The sequence below is a fragment of the Cavenderia fasciculata genome (genome assembly GCF_000203815.1).
Source record: "Cavenderia fasciculata unplaced genomic scaffold Scf_EU5ZYIE01DZOHE-5, whole genome shotgun sequence".
NCBI classification, from domain to species: domain Eukaryota; phylum Evosea; class Eumycetozoa; order Acytosteliales; family Cavenderiaceae; genus Cavenderia; species Cavenderia fasciculata.
The window spans coordinates 46,159-67,376 of record NW_004457644.1 but is presented as its reverse complement, the minus strand read 5'-3'; the positions used below and the strand labels follow the sequence as shown (position 1 = coordinate 67,376).

Sequence of the window (21,218 nt, the reverse complement as noted above, 5' to 3'; positions counted from 1 at the left end):
TCATTGTTTGATTAGTGATCCTATGAACAGGATAAATTTTATTCTGGCGCCATTACATTCTTTTTCGGGAAATACCGGTTGACGAGAAGTGGAGGAAGGAAAAGATATTATTAAATAGATACTGACTGGTACTCGCTAGCGAGTAAAGTAGATTTTGATCAACATCTAAAGTTGGCATCTTTTTAAAAAAGAAATGTGGATGGTTTATTTTCAAGTCAAAAATAATAGGTCAATGGGTTAGAGGTAAAGAACATGTTCTTTAAAGATTTGTTGAAGTTGGTGGAATTGGTAATTGTTGGTTAGTATTTAAATTATTATGATTATTATTATGAGTATTTAGAGTTGAATTATTATTATTATTATTAGTTGTAGTTGAACTATTAGCAATCCATAATACAGAATCCCATAACTTTTGTTTGAAAAAATCCCAACGTTCTTTACCAAGGTTTAAACGTTCTTTAGAATGAATGGGTATGAGTTTGGACATTGTAGTGTATTCTACCATCATTTTAGAGGCACGGTTCTTTCTCTTTTCCTCGGTCTCTTGAACTAGTTTAGTGATGGTGGAATGTTGCTTGATGTTTTTATCCTTTCTCTGCTTGATTCTCTTTTCCTTGAGTTTGACCAATTTTTCTTGTTGACTGTTGTATTTGGTTTCGACGGGTGCCATCAACTTTCCAATTCTCGTTTCAATTTCGATACGCTTTGGTGTCATTTCCTCGCGGTAATACCATTCGATAAATTCATCACCGTTTTGAATGTTGGGATCGAAAAACATTTGAACCACATTATTATCCTCGAGTATATTTGAAATAATCTTTCTATTCTCGTCACTTGACCCAAAAACATTCTTTAAGATACCATAGATAATGAATTGTAATTGAGCATCGTTGACCGACAAATGGAAAAAGTATAATAAATATAATAATCCATTATTTGATTCTCTAAATGCTCTTTGATCAACTACACATTCAAAATCAAATTCAAATTGTATAATTAATTTTTTAATATCACCTAAAAAAAATAGAAAATAAAAAATAAATTAATATAAATAATAATATTATTCTTTTCTTTTTCTTTTTCTTTTCTTACATCTTAATAATTGAATAATTAAAGTATCTCTAATATCAAATAGACCATTTGATTTCATGGTTGAACGAATGGTTGATGTGTTGTAAACTGCTAATTGGTTGATAGTATTTAACATTCTCATTGATGTATCTGGTGGAACTGCAATATCATCCAACGATTTGAAATAAATGACAAGATTCTTGATAATATCTGATGATTCATTTTGTGGTAACACATAATCTTTTTCAAAATAATCCAAAATTGAATCAACAATATGAACATAAAATTCTTCAAAATCAATACAAACTTCTATAAAATTTTAAAATAAATAAATTAGTATTATTTAATATTTTCTTTTCTTTTTCTTTTCTTTTTTTTTTTCTTATTTACCTTTAACTTTAATAATTTTTGAAGTTTTTTTGTTTACATCATGGATGACCATTTTTTTACATAATGAAAGAGCTTGTTGATAGACTAGATTATCTTTTGATGAATGATGGTAACCTTGTTGTTCAATAAATTGGTAGAGCCATTCGAACCAAGGTTGATTCCAAAGTATTTCCATATTCATACTAGAGTCGAGTAGTTTTTCAACTTCATTAAGACACTGGTATTCGACATGGTGATGATGGTTTCGGTTTTGAATAGATTCAAAATCAAAACATGACAACATTAAAAACAATGTATGTAATGCTTCTGGATATACAATTGTTTTATCATCATGTGGATGTTGTGGTTGTTGTTGTTGTTGTGTAGAAGTACTATTATTATTATTTGTTGTAGAGGTTGAACTACTACTATGACTACTACTACTACTACCAATTGATTTATCCTTTTCTTTTTCTTTTTCTTTTTCCTTTTCCTTTTCTTTTTCTTTATCCTTTTCATCTTCATCACCATCATTTAATGGTGATGTAAGAGATGATAACGAGTCATATGACTTGTCTCTGGTAAAGAAATCCAATGATATCCAACTACTTGAACGTTGTTTAGTTTCCATGATACATTTTGGATCGAATTTATAACCATCGACCATCAAGGTGAGCAATGCTTTGCAAACAACCACTGATGGTGGGTTGCTACGAGACAAGAGTGTTGCTAATAGTTCAAACCCACTATTTCTTCTAAACAAAGATGCTGCCTTTGTGTTTGAATGCATCAACAGTCCAATGAGCTTAATGACCGTCACACGGATTTCATCAGAGGGCAACTCGAGCATTGAAAAGACAATATTGAATCCACCAAGCGATCGGAGATTCTCGAGAAGGGAGGGACACTTGCGCATCTCCTCATAGATGATTTCAAACAATCTAGACTTTACAGCAATGCGTTCGTATGTGCCATCCTTGTTGTAAACGAGGTATTTAAAGATAGACTCTAGATCGACGGGGGTGAGGTGTGGAAGTATCTTTTTGACAATGTTTAGGAGGAATGTGCAGTCTCCCTCCATTGACAATGACAATGCCAAAAGATAGTTGATCTTGGAGACGGCGGGTGGTGGTGCGACTGTAGCAGTTGGATCCTGTGCTTGAATATCCTGACTATACGAGGTTGCGTATGGGTTGGTAATCCATAATTTGAGAGTGTCACTGCCTCCAGCAGAAGATGATGACAAAAACGTGTTAAAGTATTTCAAAACGTGTAGTTGGAGTTCTTCAGATTGACAACTACTCGTGATGAGATCGAGTATGAGGATCATACAGTCGTGACTCCACAGTTGCTTGGTGTCGCTCTGATTGTTCATTCCATCCATCAAGAGATCAAAAAGAATTTCAAATGTCTCCATTGACAATTCGGTATTGCCTCCATAGATGATAGACGACGAAGACGATGAGAAACGAAGTAAAAGGTGGTAGAGAATACTGAATCCAAAGAGTTCACGGAACTGTGCCTTATTGGTCTCACTCTTGTGCAAGAGACCGGCTAGAATACGCAGACCTGCTACTTGTTGAGCTGGCGCCATATCCAACAATGGGAAACATAAATGAATACCACCAACCTCTTTAATCACATCCTTTAAACATCTAGTTTGATGAACATTTACTCCTCCCTTGAATTCTACATTTGCTCCTTGTGTTTCAATTGGTATCATTGTTGAAGTTGTTAATATATTTGAAGTTGAAGAAGAAATAGTAGAAGAAATGGTAGAAGTAGTAGATGTAGGAGTATTGCTATTAATATTATTATCTTTTGGTGAGATTAAAGATGATGATTTTTTAGATGTATCACTAAATGTATCTGTTGAATTTGATAATAAAGTTGGTTGTACAATATTATTATTATTATGTTCCAATAATGTTGGTGGGACGATTGGATTTAATTGATCTTTACCAAATGATGAATTTCTTGGCATTGTTGGTGATGATGGAGGTGAAGATATAACATTATTATTATTAGAGGAGGAGGTCGATGATGGTCCAGTAGGTGGTGGAACAATAATATTATTATTTGTTGGAGGAGAAGGTAAATTACCAATTGATTCCTTTAATACTGATACGACAGTGTTGGGATTGGTGATTTCACCAGACATTGACAATGCGGCAGCTGCATTTAATAAAGGTTCGATATAACCATTTGGAGATGCTTGTGGTTTGATGACCAAGAATTCCTTGTTTTCAATACCAATGGCCTTGTACGAATTGTTGTAAAGATTACCACGACTGTACACCTTGTGGCATGAAGGTGCTTCCCAAATACCTTCGAAAAAGTGAATCGTACCCATTTGACCACAAAAGTAGCCAAGAGTCTGTTGTTGTAACTGTAATTCTTCAAGCTCGTGCAATGATGGTAGATTGTTAAAGGAGCTGTGTGCAGAGGTTGGTGTACTGCCATTGCCAGTGTGCAACAATTGCGATAGATTCGATGCAGAGTTGTTGGCACTTGATGGCGTGTAGAGACGTTTACCAATACATCCTTGGATAGGCTTGTCCTTGGTAATGACACGTGGGTAGTTGTTGGTAGAGTGGTGTTGCACAAACTTGCCGTCGACAAACAGAGATATCTTGGTCTTGCTCTGTGTCAATACAATGTGATGCCAACTGCCACACTCTGAGAATGCAAACTTGTCAAAACAAAATGTCTCGGGTGGTGACGGATAGTTTCGTGCTTGCATGCACAATGTACGCTTGTTTTGGTCGCCAACCGGTGCACCGGCACTGGTTCTTCCCAGTGACTTGAAATACACCTCAAAGATGCTATTATCGCTCATATCTTGCCACGAAAACAGTCCAAACTCTTCACTCATAAAGTAGTTGGTCTTGATCCAACACGAAAAGGTGTATCCAGTACGAATCGATGGGAACTTGTCAATTTGACCAATCTTGATTGAACTGTCAAACCCATCAAAGTTAAAGTAGAGTGGAGGTGTCTTTCTTTCGGTCAACGTACCAATTACATACAACACCTGCATTTGTAACTCTTGTTTTCTTGATTTGGATGATGTCAATTGTTGTTGTTGTTGTTGTTGAGGTTGTTGTTGTTCACGATCAAATGATTCCAATTGTGGATGAGATTCAAATGATGGGAAACAAGCCAAATCAAACAACAATCGAACTTCGGACGGTGAGATATCGTAGAGACCGAGAATGACGATCAGTCGACTATAGTAGGATTGCGTTTCCTCTGGTGACTGGTGTGACAGGTAGAGTAGGAATTTCAATCCTTGTGCTGCACACATCATCTTTTTGTTTTGTGGATTCGATTCTAGGATCTTCATCAACAAGACGAGATTGTGTTGTTGAATCATTGCTGGTGATTGTGGGAGCAAGTCAATCAGCATGAGAGCTGCTTCTGGTGAACGAATACGTGTTCTACCAAGTACAGTATACGAATAGATGGTTTCCTTGTCATCAATGGCAATCGATGGTAGTAGATTCATATGAGAAGCAGAGTTGTTACTACTATTCATAAATCTTCTTCCACCAGTTCCACTTCCACTACTAGCATTACTCATTGTATCGCTAATCGTTTCAATATAATTATTATTATTATATTCGTTGTTATTGTTGTTGGAAGGATATTGTTGTTGATAAATACCATACATATCATCAAATGAACCTGCCCATGATCCAATACTATTTCTTCTAGTTCCATTAAATAAATTTCTAAAACTTGGTACTCTAATTATTCCTGTACCTTGTTGTTGGAAATTATTATTATTATTATTATTAATATTATTTGTTGGTTTATATGATGATGTTGGTTTTAAAGTTGATGTTTGTTTGTTTTGATGACTATGATGACTATGTTGATGATTGTGATGACCTTGATTCATATTTGATTTAATTTGATTTGATTTTGGTGGTTGATTGATAGTTGGAATTTGACCATTACTAATTTTACGTTGATGTTGTGGACTATGAGTATTATTAAAGTCAATGTTATCATCACCAAGATTGATTTCATCGCCATACAACCCACCATTTGTTTCAGTGATGATGGTGGTGGTTGTCGTGGTGGTGGTGGTGGTGGTCATGGTGTTGTTGTGGACGGATCGTTTGACGACATCGGTTGACTTGTACGAGACAACGTCGACTTGACGCTTCGAGTGTGGTAGGATGCAGGTAAACTGTGGTTGAGGATCTTCAATATTGGAGATGACCGACATGACACGTCCCGAGAATGTGTTTTGCAGATAGTCGCGTTGTGCACGAATCAACACATTGTTGTTCATGGCCAGCTCTGCAAACAGCTGGAACAAGTATTCGTCGACAACAATATGCGAGCTCTTGATCAGACTCGATATCTTCATGAATCCCATCATGTCGACAATCGACCGATTCTCCTCGCAGTTGTAACACACCTCGCACAATGCAACCAACGCTGAGTACACGAGTAGTGTCGGTGACAATGTCGAAGACGACAATGACGCCGAAGACGCAGACTGCATTGACCCTTTCATCAAGTCTTCAGCATGTTGTCCTCCACTCCTAACAATATTGATCAATGAGTTTAATCCACCATACTCTTGGAACTTAATTTTCAATAAGTTGCGGTTGATCAATGACCGCAACAACCGCGACTCTTCATCGTCTCCTTGCAGGTTGGTTGCCAAGAGTTGTTGGTCACCATTATAGTAATGCATCATGTCGGCAATGGCATAGCACAGTTTTTCACGACGACTATTTGACAATGATGCATCATCCAACAGACTCACCAACATACCAACGGTTGCATGTGGTGCTGGTTCCAATTCCACAATCTTGTTGATCATCCAAAAACATAAATCCGATATTTCACTAGTCTCTTGATCAAATTCAATCTTTGCAAGTGATACAAATATTTTAATATATTCTTGATTTGATATAAATTCTTTTAATGATCCTTCACAATCTAAAAAATTAAAATTAATAAATCAATTAGATTAAAATAATATTTTGTTTTTGTTATTTTTTTTATACATTACATTTTATATACATTATTGTCAATTCCAACATTAAAAGTATTCTATCAACAATTGAAGATTTCTTTTCATATAAATCTTGATTTTTAATCATATAGTTTACTTTTTCTTGAGACATTTCAACTTCCATTTCATGATCATCATTTGTAAAAGTAGAAGTGGCAGCAGCAGTATTGCTACCGCCTTGTATTGGTGAATGATCATTTTCAATATCTTCATCACTATTTATATTACTACTTTTAATTAAATGAATGGTATCATATAATTGATCTTGATAATTTTCTATTATTTTCATAAATATTGGTATCATATTATTATCAATTGATGTCTAAAAAAATTAATTAATAAATTATTTCTTTTTGTTTTGGTTTTTTTTTAATTTACCTTGTGATAAACAATATCAGATAATAAAGTGATTGAAGATTGAACTATTAAAGATTGTAAAGTATTATAGAGCGGAGGTTTACTTGACAATAATGAAATGTATTTTTTGAATACATCACAATTGTATTTACTAAATAATACACCAAGATATAATATTAATTCACTAGTTGCCAATAATAATTTGGTTGAATTCTTTTCACTTGATAAAAATTCTTCTTCTTTTGATTTATCCTAAATTGAAAAAATATTAGATTGATTATTTCCTATTGTTTTGATTTGATTAATTTTTGTTTTTTCATACCTTAAAAATATCTAATAATAAATTAAATAATTTTTCAATACCTCCAACATATTTAATATTTACAATATTTAAAGGATTGACTGATATTAAATCTTGTATACAAGTTAGAGCTTGTAATTTAACTTCAATTAATGATGAATTAATACTACTACTATTCTGAGTAGTTGGTGAATTATTGTTACTATTATTATTGTTGTTGTCTTCTAAAATATTAAATAAAAATTGAAGGGCATCTGGATTGTTGATACGTCTATTCTTGCTACCATCTAAAACCATGATAAAGATCAATCCAAATATATCTTCGAGGAAATCCTTTCCTTCGGCCGATGAAAAATCCTTGATGGCACCACACTGACTATTGTCAAAGAGTGTAAAGAGTGTCTGGTATCCATCCAACTTTGCAAACTCTACCTGATTCTTTTTGCTATTGTATAGTAGCTTGCATATGGTTTCGAGAATATCCAACTGTACAAGAGGTGTCGTAGAATCTTGTCGACTGGCTTCCTTGAGACCTGTGAGAAGCGAGCTTAGTGCTTCTTGTGTTCTCATAAACTCTTTTAATATTTCATCTTCATTGAATACTGGTAATGATGATGCTGACAATGACATACTTCCCGTTGAAGAAGATGATGATGTTGAAAGTGTTTGTTGTTCTCCAGTTGATGATGCGTTATTATTATTACTACTGGTAAGTGATTGCGATTGTTGTTGTTGTTGTTGTTGTACAGATTGTTGTGATTGTGATGATTGTTGTTGTTGTTGCTGTTGCTGTTGTAGTTGTTGTTTTTGTAATTGTTGTTGTAATCTTTGTAATTGAGTTTGTAAATCAATGTCTTGATCTAAACCTCGACCTCCTTCGGCAGCCATAGCAGACATTGTCGTCCACTCCAACTCGAGGATATCATAACTTGGAATGAACGATCCGTCCATCGCACCCAACATATCCGTTCCACCCATCATGATTGCCTTTTCCATTGACATTTTCCGAGGAATCATATCATTTGGTGAAAATACCTTTTGGAATTCTCCAACAATCACTTTAAATCCTTCACTAACAGCTGTACCAATTTTATGTCTTGCAAATTCTAAAAAAAAACAAAAGTAAGTAATTATATAGAAACCACCTTTTAATCATTTGTCTTTTCTCTCTCTCTTTCACTTTACATACCACTAATAGAAGACATTGAAGAAGATTTCTTCATATTAATTAAAAGTTCCTCATCATTTACCAATTGTTTAAGATCCAAGAATTGTTTGGTTGTACGTAGTACATCGAGTGTCAATTCACGTTCAGAGTTCATGAGGGAAAGGAGTTTCTTGAAACCTTGTAATCTACCAATCTCTAATTTAATCTCTGTATTTTCACCAATCGAACTGATAATTCGAAGTACTAGTTTCTTGCTATCAACCGATTCAACAGTATCCAATAATCCCAATATTTTAGCAACTAATCCAATTGTATCTTTAACAACTACTTTATATTTTTCGTCCTAATTAGAGAATAAATAAGAGAAAGGTTAGATAAATAAATAAATATATTTTCATTCTTTTTGGTACATACATGTAAAATTAATTCTATTACTCCAAGTGATTTGTTTATTAATATCCCATCTATAACATTATTATTACTATTATTATTATTATTATTGGTATTGTTGTTATTGTCGTTTGATGATTCTTTTTCAACCAACTCTAATAGAGATACTAGAATATCAGAACAATCACCATATATTTTATCCAAATCGATTGGTTTGATTTGACCTGCTGTTGAATCCATCAATTCTTTGTATCCATCTTGAAAAGAGTCTAAAAAGATATTTAATTTTTGTTTCATGATTGGATCCCTGTAACATTTAACGATTAAAGAGAGAGAGAGAGAGAGATTGATTTGTTAGTTTAAACATAATAACAATGACAACAATGACAGCAACATACTTTGCCTCTGAAGATCTCTGATAGTCACTCCATAGACCTCTAATCCTTCTAGCTGTAATGTGTTTCGTCCATTTAGTACGTAATGTATTTTTAAATGATTCCATGACCATCACACCCTTTGACTACTCAACAAGTAGTAGTAGTTTATAAGTTGTCGTCTTTGTTGTTGTTGTCGTCGTCGTCGTCTCTAATGATATTCTCTATTTCTATATTTATCTATCTCTCATAAGGGAGGTGATTAACTAACTAACTAACTAATGAAATAAAACGACTTATAGGGTTGTTGTTGTTGTTAGGGGAGTGTGGTTTGTTTGTTTGTTTGCTTGTTTGTGTTAACAATCAATCTCTTATGATTATTATAATTGTATTATTGTTATTTATGTTGTTGTTGTTGCTGTTACTACTACTAATAGTTTTAAAAAGACTTGTTCTTTTAATAGTATGGTTTTGTAGAGTGAACAGTCAGACAGACAGGTACTTAGATACTAAGAGACGAGGTTCAGCGGACAGTGAAAAAAAAAACTTTTAATTAATTTTATTTTTTATTTTTTATTTTTTTTATTTATTTTTTTTCTTGAGTTTTGAAGCTTTGGAGGAGACATGTCCCCAAAAATAATAAATATTATTATTCCTTCCTCTATTTTAATCTGATATTTTTTTTAAAGTTACATAATTAATTAATAGTTTGTTTGAACTTCAAACAAATTTGTAAAATGGTGGCCCCTCCCGTAGTTGGAACCCCCCACTAATATTGCAACATTCAATTTACACACGCCAGCTACTTTACTTTTAAATATTTAATATTGTATTTATAAACAAATGTGTTCTTTCTTTGTTTTGCTGACCATCATTATTATTATTATTATTTTGTAATAAGTAATTACTATTATAATAATTATAATTATTATTCAAACAAGAAAAATGCAACAAAGAGGACAAGTTGAAACAGACAATATTATTCCTTTAAAACAACACCATCAACATGATGATGAAAAGAAAAAGAATCAAACAAATCAAAAATTTGATATTGAAAATAGTTTAGTAGTTTCATCTGACTATGGTGTTGATTTGAACCTTAAATCAAAGAACCCAATTGACCAGATGGTTATAACTGTAAGTATTACTCTGAAAATATTATTTAAATTTGTAATTTTAAACTCTAATTTTTTTTGAAAGTCTACAAATTTCGAAGTTACCTATGTTGAAGGAGGATTTAATGTTAAAATCAAACCAATTGGAGTTTATAATAGATTTGTTCAAAATGTAAATTCTACATCGAATCAAACTATATCGGTCACCTATAAAACAGGATTTGCACCTGGATATAGAATTGAACCTGGTCCTATTGCAAGATGTGAATCTCTACATTTCATCAAACATAAATTCCCAGGTTATGCAACCAACATTCCTGATGAAACATCTGTCTCTAAAGGCGTGACAGTAGGTGTTGGCCAATATACCATTAATCAAACATTATTGGTCTATGGATTGGTAAAGACACCAGTATCTGGTGGTGGTGCTCCTACCTACTCGATCGTTTCACTGTACCGTGATGATCTTCATCCCACCTATCAATCATCTATTATTGATGATCCATGTACCGATGATGAAGTAAAAACTTATCTATTGGGAAGAGGTCTTTCAAGATGGTTATAAGAAATTAAATATTAATAAATTTAAAACCTACAACAAATTATTCATCTCACACAAGCCATGACCTATTAACTCGCATAATGTATTTATAAAGTAGTTGCTAAAGAGAAAGAGATAAATTCTCACTAAAACAATTATATCGTGGTGGTGAAAGGTGTTGGAGTGTTGTTTGCCAAGTTTTGGAGATGAAGCAATATCGATCATCTTGGATGTGCCAAATGCAACAACCGAGTTCAAACAACAAAAGTCCTTTGGTGAGTCAAGTAGTACCTTGAGCATGGCAAGGAAATCTTCCTTTTCTGTACAATCGTTGATTATTTGAAACTCATTAAACAACAAAATGACTTGTTTGATAATGATAAAAGGTGCTTCATCATGGTCAGACTTTAAGTAGTCTCTACATTGATTCTTTTCTTCTTCTCTAAGTGCACTATTTGTTATAATTTTGGATGCTTGAGATAATTCAGACATTATTATTCTATAGTTACTTTTAAAAAAAAAAACTAAAAAGAGTACAGCTTTGGAAAAAATTTGTGAATCACAAAAAATTAAGAGTATTTATTTCGTTTTAAACTCCTTTCATTTTCATCACCTTCTACATCTACAAATTCACTTGATGAAAGATCTTGATCATCGTTGCCAGATGATGATTGTGTTGGGAGTGGATATTTTCTTGGTCTTCCACTACCAGGTTTACGAGTGGCTGATTTTTGCAACTTTAATCGAACCTCGTCTCTCTGCTCTTCTGTATGTTGAGGACACTTTAACGTCTTGGCACACAGTTTACCTGTATTGCTTGATACCACTCCACACATTCTCTTTAATATTGCTTGAATTTTATCGTATGGTAATGCTTTAATTGAATCTAATGAATAAGTTTGTTCTATGTAGAAAGAAATAAATAAATTAATTAATAAATATTAAATATTATTATTTTTTTGTTTTTTCTTTATTTCTTACTTTTAACCTTTCTTTTTGTTGCACCTTTACCACCACGTGGATCATAATCTTCATCTGAATCTTCTGAAACATATGGTGACATATCTGAAATAATAATAATTAATTAATTAATAATTCATCCAATAATTATCCAATAATAATTGATTGATTGACATACTTTTTTCAACTTCATTATGATTATTTCCACTACCTTTACCATAGAGAGTTGTCAATAATTCATTATTTTGTTTGTTTCTTGTTGATCTTGTAGTTCTACCAATACCCATACACTTCTCAAGATGTGGTGCATATCTTGATGAAATAACCGATGATTCACATCTAACACATTCAAATGTATCTGTTTGATTCTTTGATACTTGTCCATAAATATCAACTCCTGGTCTTTTAATTATTTCTAAAAAAAAAATAATAAATTAATAAAATATTAATATTGTTGTTTTTATAATATATAATATATTTACCATTACTACCATTACTATTATTATTATTATTATTATTACCGTTATTATTTAATTTTGAAGTAAAATGTAAATTTTTATGAACTTCAAAATAAAGATCTAATAATACTTCGTCCAATATATCTGTATAAATTTCATATGCCATTTCATCTTGGAAAGTCTTTCTATTCTCTTGATCTGATAAATCCAATTCTTCATCTTCATCATCCAAACTATTATTATTATTACTACTATTTGTTTTTGTGTTTACAGGTGATTGACCACTACTACTACTGCTAGTACTTGTAGTATCAATATTCATTTTAGAATCTTTTTCTTCAACCACCATCACTTTTTCTACTTTTGATTTGGTGACTTGACCCTTTTTACTTTTTGATGGTGATGTAATTGGTGTTGATGTTGTAGATGTAGATGTTGTAGTTGTTACCGTTGCTGTTGGAGGTGGTTGTTGTGCTACACTTGTTGATGGTGCCACAGATGACGATGATGATGATGATATTGCAGATGATTTAACATTTAAAATATTGGTTGGTTTGGCAGGTTGATCTTTAAAACTATTATTATCCATCTTTTCAATTGGTAATGTTGGTGTTGATGTTGCAGAGACTGATGATGATGATGGTGGTGGTGGTGTCGACGATTCTTTGGAAATAGTGGATGATGGTGGTGGAGGTGGTGCATTTTCTTTGGTAATCTTTTTGATTAGTTTTCGTCGAGTTTGGAGACCACTGACCAATGCACGGTCATCTTGATCGCTATCGCTGTCACTGCCACTGTTGGAGCTACCATCCTCTGACCCACTCGAGTCACCATCACTGCTTCCACCATTATCGCTATCGCTGTTGCTCTGGCTAGACGACCCTTCCTCACTACCCGAAGAATACGAGTTGGACGACGACGACGACGAACCATACGACGAGTCTTCATCCTCTGATGATGACGATGACGATGACGATGATGATGTGTTACTTTCATCACTACTGCCATGGTTGTTGTCATGGTGGTTCTGTCTTTGTTGTTGTTTTTGTCGATGTCTTGCCAACCGGTTCTTTCTTTGTCTTTTCTTTTTGTTGTTTGATACATTATTGTTTTTTTTGTTAAATTGTGATTGTTTGTTATTATTATTATTATTATTGAAAGATGATGAAGAAGAGGAATGCAACCCTCCTCCTCCACCTCCTTGTTTACCAATATTCGAAGATGAAAATGATTTTGATATGGTTGATGATGACCCGGATGTTGATGATGATCCAGGTTTACCACCTCCACCACCTCCACCTGACCGAGTATCGCCGCGATCTCTATCTCGATTGTCGCGGTCTCTGTCTCTATCTCTGTCACGGTCCCGAGGGTCTCTGTCTCGATCACGTGGATCCCTGTCTCTGTCGCGATCTCTGTCTCCTCCTCCTCGTCGGTCTCGACTGTCTCGACCACCATCCCGTCTGTCTCTGTCACGGTCTCTATCTCTGTCACGACCACCACCTCTGCCATCTCTATCTCTGTCTCTGTCGCGATCTCTATCTCTATCACGGTCTCTGTCACGGTCTCTTTCGCGATCCCTGTCTCTATCGCGATCTCTGTCTCTATCGCGGTCTCTATCTCTATCACGATCTCTGTCTCTGTCTCTGTCACGGTCTCTATCACGATCTCTATCACGGTCTCTTTCACGGTCTCTGTCTCTATCTCTATCACGATCACGGTCTCCTTCACGTGGTGACCGCTTTCCAGCAGCAGTCGTTGTAGAAGAAGTAGAAGTAGTAGAAGTAGTATCCTTTGGCTTGTCTATTTCCTTGCTCATCTTGAGTGATGATGTTGACGATGACAATGATCCACCTCCTCCCCCTGCAGTCTGTAGTTGTTGTTGTTGTTGTTGTTGTTGTTGTTGTGGAGGAGGAGGTATGGACGAATTGCTGCTACTCAACCCTCCCATTAAAGTGGGGCTGGATAATGCACTTCCCGTGCCAGATGTAGTCAGAGATCCTCTGTCACGCTGCTCTCTATTATCTCTTTCTCTATCCCTGGCATCTCTATCTCTGTCACGTGGATCTCCTCCTCTGTCACGTGGGTCTCCTCTATCTCTGTCTCTATCGCGATCTCTGTCTCTGTCACGTGGGTCTCCTCTATCCCTATCTCTGTCTCTATCGCGGTCTCTATCTCTGTCTCCTCTTCCACCACCAATATTATCCTTTGACAATCTTTCTCTTTCTCTACTATCTCTTCTTCTTTCAGGTTGTTGTTGTTGTTGTTGCTGTTGTTGTTGTGGTCGTGCACCTCCACCTCCACCTGATGTCGTCGTTGATGTAGCCGATCTTTGTGATGATGATGAAGGTGGTTCATTTCTCGATCTACTATTCTCTCTACTATTGTCCCTACTACTACCACCTCCACCTCCAGATACATTCGACGATGTCGATGATGACGATGACTTTGCCAAACCCATCATTGCACCAGCCGGTATCATATTGACTGGCGTATCTTTTGGCGATCTTTCCAATGAAGGACTGATCATTGTTGATTTTGGTGATGATGATTCTATTGTATCTGTAACAACAACAAACACATTAATACCAACCATCTTCATTCTATTAATCAATATCAATCATAAAAAACATACCATTTGATGGATTCATTCTACTCTATAACTATCGTACTCCTTCCTTCCTAGACCTATAAACTATTATTCATAATTTACAATAATGTATATCTCTATATGTATATAATATATGTTATTCTATATCTGTACACTTGACTTCACTTTCTATATTAATATGATGAATGAATGAATCTTCAAAGGTCGATCTTATCAAGTTTTTGCCTCTTCAAATTCAAAAGTTACACGATAATTATAATTTTTATAAAGGTTACAATATTAAATTACAAAGAGGGGATTATGATCTTTGTTGAAGGAATCTCATGAGTGACAGATTCCAACAAAGGGGATTTATTTATTTCAATAATCAATAAATAGAGAGATAGGTTGTTTGTTTGTTTGTTGTCAAAACAACAATTAAATTTAATCCTTCAAAAGAACTCCAACAATCTTACCCTAAAATTAGATAAATCATAGTTAATATTTTGTTTTTAATGTGTATAATTATTATTATTACTATCAAAGTTATTTGATACATACGACGTTGACACCGAAACCAGACCAATTGTGAGACTTTTCGTCGGCGATGGCACCATGGAAATCAGAGGTCAAATCGTGACCGTGATGGAAAATGTTGATGGCTTCCTTGATGATGACATCCAAGACACCTCCAGCACCTTCTTCGAGCTTGCTTGCGAGACCCTTGATTTCAGAGATGAAACCAGAGATATCACATTCTTGCCACAAGATTGGTACTTCGAGCAAAGCTTCACCCATCACCTTGAAACCGGCGCCAAGGGTATGAGCTGACTTTTCAGAGAAACCCTTTGAGATTTCTTCATAGGCTGATACAAATTCACTAACTGATCTAGTAGTATCGGCAATACATGCACGTGAATGTGATGATGTTGAAATCTACAATTAGAAATAAGAAATAAGAATTAATATGTGATTTTTATTGATTGATCGGATTCTGTCGAAATTCTTATTACATACTTCTAAACCTTCAATAAAACCTAACAAGAATTCACCGAAATCCTTGGCAGAGGTAACACTCAATCTAGCAGAGGATCTAGAGTTGAGCTTGAATGTAGCAGCATCAGCTGAGCCTGCAAAGACAACAGCAAGGATTAAAAATACAGCAATCAATTGTTGTTTAATCATCATGATTGTTTTTTTTTGAAAAAGATAAATAATAGTCGTAGTAATAAAAAAAGAGGTAGTACAAATAATAAATAATGATCAGGTGAGAGGAGGAGAGACTTTTAAAGTAGAGTGGCATTGGGAGAGCAGAGGTGCTCCGAGGAGACACGGATCCCAAAAAAAATCATAAATAATATTTTAAAAATCGATTTTTATCCCAAGACCAGGCTTAAGTCGGCTTAGGGCCAGTCCTCCGCTCTCTCGTTGTGGTATCAACAAACTTCGCCGCGGTGATGAATGAATGGCATAAACAACATGATTCTCATAACTACAATGTTAGGAGACCGATATTTAAAGATCTTTACAGACCGATGGGATTCGGGTGCCCCAGAGATCAATTGTATTGATTGATTGTTCATCTCAGAGTACTCTGAGAATTATTCTGTTCACTCATTAATTCATCGTCTCAATGAATATTAATATAATATAATAATAATAGAATCTCACACCCAGGCTAGCTGTGAAGGGATTAAAATAAATAAAATAAAAATAATCGTAAAGGTTGAAGTTAGTACAAACCCGAAATTCTTATTGGCTTCACAGATTATTGTGAGATAGAGATATAATCAAACTAGTATAAGATTAATAAGAATAATGAAGACTATATAGAGTATATACAAGGATGTTGTTTATTTACAATCAATAGTAATAATATAGTATTATTATAGATATATTATTATAGAGTGGAGTGGACGTAGCAGCTGATAGAGAGAGCGCGAGTCGGTTCGAGATTAAAATATTTACAAGGGTTGGTTGGCTCTGCATGCAGCGGTAGCATAACATACACATACACAATGATTGATGTTGACATGTATCATTCATTTGATTCGATAGTAGTTGTATTAAGATTAGTTTATAGGGAGGGGGTGTCTTTGGTTATTACCAACGACTCCAAAGTGGTTTGGAAAAGATCGACACTTGATTAAAAGATTGATTGGTTGATGGTGTCAATACATTATAGTGTGTGGATGAGGTGGTAGTAGTAGTAGATGTTGACAATGATAGATTCTGCATCATTATGGATTTAGATAGAGCAACTAATAATTTATTTTAAATTTAAAAAAGAAGTAGATTGGTTAGGATCTGATCAATAAATATAGAGGTATGTGATATATATATTATCATCAATAGTATAACATACCAAATAACATGTTTTTAATTTTAATTTATAGGTTATAATAAATAGGATAGGAGTTGGAATCGAGTAAATATATTAATTTAGTAATGAAGTAGTGGATGAATATATTTAGAAATAATATAGTTCATTTAAATAGTATTACTAATCACGGTGACAAGCTAGGTTTAGGACACCTGATGATCATACCAATCAATATCAACCAATCAATCGAATGAGTGTAATCCTGGTGTTGTTGTCAACATGAATGGATTATCTTGAAGCTTGCTATTGTTTCACTCTACACATGACAACAACATGGATAGATACGATTAGATGCTTTTGCCAAACAATCAATCGGATGATTGTTTTATAGATTTAAAAGTGTGTGTGGTTATGTTGTTTGATGGAAACAATACACATAACATTCCATCAAAACAATCTCTAACATGTTGACATCAACCATTTTAATTCCCGTCTACCTTTTTGGTTTCAATCAATTAATATAACTGTGTGCCGTCAAAGGGTATGATGTATGCCATCATCATCTATCAAACAGACGGACTAGATTCTCTAATCATTGACTCTTTTCCCGTTTTTTTAAAAATTAAAGTAGGTCTTTTACTTTGGACTGGTATACCTACAAATAATAATATTGTGGTTGGGTCAAGAGAGGAGAGCGTGTGATGACGATAGACACTCATTTCATCAATAGATATTGGAGAATCAAGTCTAGTTGAATTCCCAGTACTGGTAATACTCAACCATCAAAATTTAATGTAATTTGGTATTATTCTATTTACAATGAATCGATTGTTTTTAGTTACACTTATTGATCGGCATTCATCGGATTATACTAAATGGGCAATGTGTATATTCAGATATAATTTAGCATTCCTATACTAATCGATTAGTATAAATTGGAACAACTTTGCAACAAATTTAAAATTCAATTCATCAATCATGCAATCAATAATTATTTAAACAAAGAAAGCAATCAATCAACCATAGTTCTCACTCCTATGAAATTCAGGTAAGTATTTACCGATCTATATTTATATAATATTTAATATTATTTTACAACTACAACAAAGAATCATTGATAATAATTAATTAACTCATTGTTTTATTACTATTACTATTACTATTATATAAATATAGATTAATTATTATTTAGGATTAAACAATGAGACAATGAAAGACCAATGGTTTAAAGGACTTTGGGATGGACCTCGAGGTCATTCCAATTTCTGTGCACTTTTTATATATATTTAAATACGATCAGTTGAATCAAAATGATCGGGTTGGTTTGAGACACCTCGTGATATATATTTTGATGAATACGATTTATGGGTAGAATTAAGAAGAATCGTAATGCTAAAACGATGTTTTGACACACCCACACATGGTACCTACCCCTACACTACCATTTACCACCCACCCCCCACTCAACTACTTAACATTAGATATTATTGAAAAATGATATAGATATATGGGTGATGTCAGCTGACACAACACACTCATCTTCCACATCCACCTTTATTATTGATTAGCAGTGCATCTCATTTATCATTATAATGATAGAATCAAATACCTTTTGATTTTGATTTACAAACAAATGCTAAACAATCTATTAAATGCAAAGTATACATTCTAATGATAATCTATAGATGATTTCCAACAATCTAATTATATTGTTTAAATAACCGACATCATCAATTTGAAATGCTAATCAATTGAAATGCTAATTAGAAAAGAGTAAGTATAAAATAATCAATTAAAAAAGAATTATGTTTTTAAATTCATCAAATCAAATCAAATCAATAATAATTTCTTAATTTAACAATTCTAAAATAGCTAAAATATCTAAATCTTTAAAAATGTTGTTTGGTATGCATAAAATATAAATATTATTATTAATCCTTAATACTATTAATAAATATAATTCTAACCTTTGTTATTATATTTTTTTTTAGCATCCCTTTCCAAACTCGGATCCAACTTTTCATTTATGATGAAAGAATCATTATCATCCAGTCGTAGTAGTGGTGGTCATCATAGTTCTATGAATACCTGCGGTGGTGGTGCTGGTAGCATCGGTATCCAGGCAGAGAATAATGTTGCCTTTGCCAAACCATATTGGGGAAAATGGTAAACCACCTAACCTACGCCACGAACTGTCCGTTTCGATCAATCCCTCTCCTACCTACCTACTCATTCAATAATTCAATCATTAATACTAATCGAATACTACTACTACTATTTATCATTTCATTTTATCCAATAAATCGGCACCATTACTTTAAAATCGTTCCTATTAATTTTTGTTTAGACATGATTTATTAAAATAATTTCATATGAAGAAGTATTGATGTTATAGAATTAGCTAGCTCCACGTGAACTCGTTACTCAATATTCTAAATAAATCCAAAAAAAAAAAAAAACTATGGATTGTGTTGATACGAGAAATCAATACAAGAGTTATGAAGGAACTCGCGAGCAGAGCTACAAGGAAGTGTCAACCTGTACTCGAGTAGTGTCTGATAAGATGAAGAAAACGATTGATTGGGGAGGAAGAAGAGTTGTTGTTTTTAGAATTGTTGGAGTGTAGTTGTCTTCTCTTAGTGCTTTGTTTTCCTCCATTAGATCAATCGTTTTTTTTTTTGTTTTTTTTTGTTTTTTTTTTCTTGTACGACCTGACCATCAACAGTCTGGTTGCAGCCTTCCATGTTACAACTAGGCTTAAATGTCATTATTATCAAAGTATAGTTATAAAAAGAGAGATATGAGCAGATCCAAATAAGGAAATTGGATTAATGATCATACGTATCCCAACAGCAACAACAACCATACATATCAAAAAAAAAGAATAATAAAATGGCTCAATTAAATTCCAAACCAACTCCTACTCCTCCTACTCCTCCTACTCCTCCTACTACTATAGTGTGCCATCGCGATCAAAAGGAATACCTCAAGTAATAGACCAAGAGAGATCATTTGTTTAATCTTTTTTCTTTTGACGTTGCTTGAGGTATTCCTTTTTCTGGATGTACTTGTTGTTGTTGTTGTATCTACATGGTAGTAGGTAGACAACAACAAATGCAAAAGTACGTACAATATATATCAATTTAAACCTTTCTTCAACATGTTATCACATCATGCATCCTAATCATCACATGATCAACATTTACTATATAGAATCATCATCAAAAAAGAGTAAAGCAAGAGATGGATGGAATATACTGAACACAAAGAGAAGAGGGGGCTCCTCAATTTTCTTTCTCTGCTGTATGTATGTATGTTGAACATCAATCAATCAATCTGTCAACCCTCCTCATCCTCATCCTCCTCCTCCTCCTCCTCCTCATTAATTCAAATGTTTAAACAGATATTAATTGGTTTGTAGATGATGATACAAACAATTATATATATGTATATGTGCGTGACCTCCTTCCTTGATTGATTGATTGATTGCAATCACACACACAAACAGTTTTAAAAACAAACACACACAACTTGTTGTTTTTAAGGGAATTAGTGAATCAGTCAGATCGATCATCCCGCCATGCCTAGGTATAAATAACTCGGGATTGATTGATCGTTACAATACATTTTAAAAACTCCAACAAATCAATTGTACTCAACAAACTACTAGTAATTTAAATCTTTTAAAAATGATATTTGGTATGGCAATATATATATTACAAATAATATTTAATTGTGTACACATTTCATTCTAACAATATCTATCTATCTATCTATCTATCTATCTATCTATCTATCTATCTATCTATCTATCTATCTATCTATATTGTTGTCATTTTATTGAATCTAGATATTCTTTCAAAACTTAATGGTGGACAGTCCATTCATCATATGATCAAGAACCAACAATTGTCATCATCTTCGTCGTTGATATCAACTGCAGTTGGTCCATATGAATCAAATCAAAACATAAATTATACAATGGCAGTGACAACTACCACCACGGCTCCAGCGATCCTACCTCAAAGTAACTCCTCTGCTGGACCCTATTTCTGGGGAAAATGGTAATCGGATCTATTTCAATTCATTCATTCTATCCATTATAATAATATTAATCAATTGTACAATAGTCATTCACAACCCTAAAATAAATACCAAAGCAT

General features: G+C 33.7%; 8 protein-coding genes across 8 annotated transcripts; 3 read left to right on the top strand and 5 right to left on the bottom strand.

Annotated features, from left to right (window-relative positions):
- Positions 1-259: 259 nt before the first annotated feature.
- On the bottom strand, positions 260-9,196 carry DFA_09175 (uncharacterized protein; the record flags this gene model as incomplete). The annotated part of the gene is made up of 9 exons (XM_004352551.1): positions 260-1,014; positions 1,093-1,380; positions 1,462-6,402; positions 6,476-6,800; positions 6,857-7,087; positions 7,158-8,242; positions 8,326-8,647; positions 8,719-9,001; positions 9,093-9,196. 9 exons carry the CDS (start codon positions 9,194-9,196, stop codon positions 260-262), a joined length of 8,334 nt encoding a protein of 2,777 aa, XP_004352603.1.
- An 817-nt stretch (positions 9,197-10,013) lies between these two features.
- On the top strand, positions 10,014-10,748 carry DFA_09174 (uncharacterized protein; the record flags this gene model as incomplete). The annotated part of the gene is made up of 2 exons (XM_004352550.1): positions 10,014-10,205; positions 10,269-10,748. 2 exons carry the CDS (start codon positions 10,014-10,016, stop codon positions 10,746-10,748), a joined length of 672 nt encoding a protein of 223 aa, XP_004352602.1.
- An 83-nt stretch (positions 10,749-10,831) lies between these two features.
- On the bottom strand, positions 10,832-11,216 carry DFA_09173 (uncharacterized protein; the record flags this gene model as incomplete). Its single annotated transcript, XM_004352549.1, has 2 exons — positions 10,832-10,845; positions 10,985-11,216. 2 exons carry the CDS (start codon positions 11,214-11,216, stop codon positions 10,832-10,834), a joined length of 246 nt encoding a protein of 81 aa, XP_004352601.1.
- A 77-nt stretch (positions 11,217-11,293) lies between these two features.
- Positions 11,294-14,793, bottom strand: DFA_09172 (uncharacterized protein; the record flags this gene model as incomplete). Its single annotated transcript, XM_004352548.1, has 5 exons — positions 11,294-11,628; positions 11,706-11,789; positions 11,863-12,099; positions 12,167-14,704; positions 14,778-14,793. The coding sequence occupies 5 exons, from the start codon at positions 14,791-14,793 to the stop codon at positions 11,294-11,296; spliced, it is 3,210 nt and encodes a 1,069-aa protein (XP_004352600.1).
- A 383-nt stretch (positions 14,794-15,176) lies between these two features.
- p17 (uncharacterized protein) lies at positions 15,177-15,920 on the bottom strand (the record flags this gene model as incomplete). Its single annotated transcript, XM_004352547.1, has 3 exons — positions 15,177-15,209; positions 15,294-15,668; positions 15,750-15,920. 3 exons carry the CDS (start codon positions 15,918-15,920, stop codon positions 15,177-15,179), a joined length of 579 nt encoding a protein of 192 aa, XP_004352599.1.
- Positions 15,921-16,538: 618 nt separating this feature from the next.
- Positions 16,539-17,107, bottom strand: DFA_09170 (uncharacterized protein; the record flags this gene model as incomplete). Its single annotated transcript, XM_004352546.1, has 3 exons — positions 16,539-16,557; positions 16,840-16,993; positions 17,098-17,107. The coding sequence occupies 3 exons, from the start codon at positions 17,105-17,107 to the stop codon at positions 16,539-16,541; spliced, it is 183 nt and encodes a 60-aa protein (XP_004352598.1).
- Positions 17,108-18,707: 1,600 nt separating this feature from the next.
- Positions 18,708-19,225, top strand: DFA_09169 (uncharacterized protein; the record flags this gene model as incomplete). Its single annotated transcript, XM_004352545.1, has 2 exons — positions 18,708-18,714; positions 19,047-19,225. The coding sequence occupies 2 exons, from the start codon at positions 18,708-18,710 to the stop codon at positions 19,223-19,225; spliced, it is 186 nt and encodes a 61-aa protein (XP_004352597.1).
- Positions 19,226-19,516: 291 nt separating this feature from the next.
- Positions 19,517-21,123, top strand: DFA_09168 (uncharacterized protein; the record flags this gene model as incomplete). Its single annotated transcript, XM_004352544.1, has 3 exons — positions 19,517-19,550; positions 20,269-20,358; positions 20,906-21,123. 3 exons carry the CDS (start codon positions 19,517-19,519, stop codon positions 21,121-21,123), a joined length of 342 nt encoding a protein of 113 aa, XP_004352596.1.
- Positions 21,124-21,218: the final 95 nt, after the last annotated feature.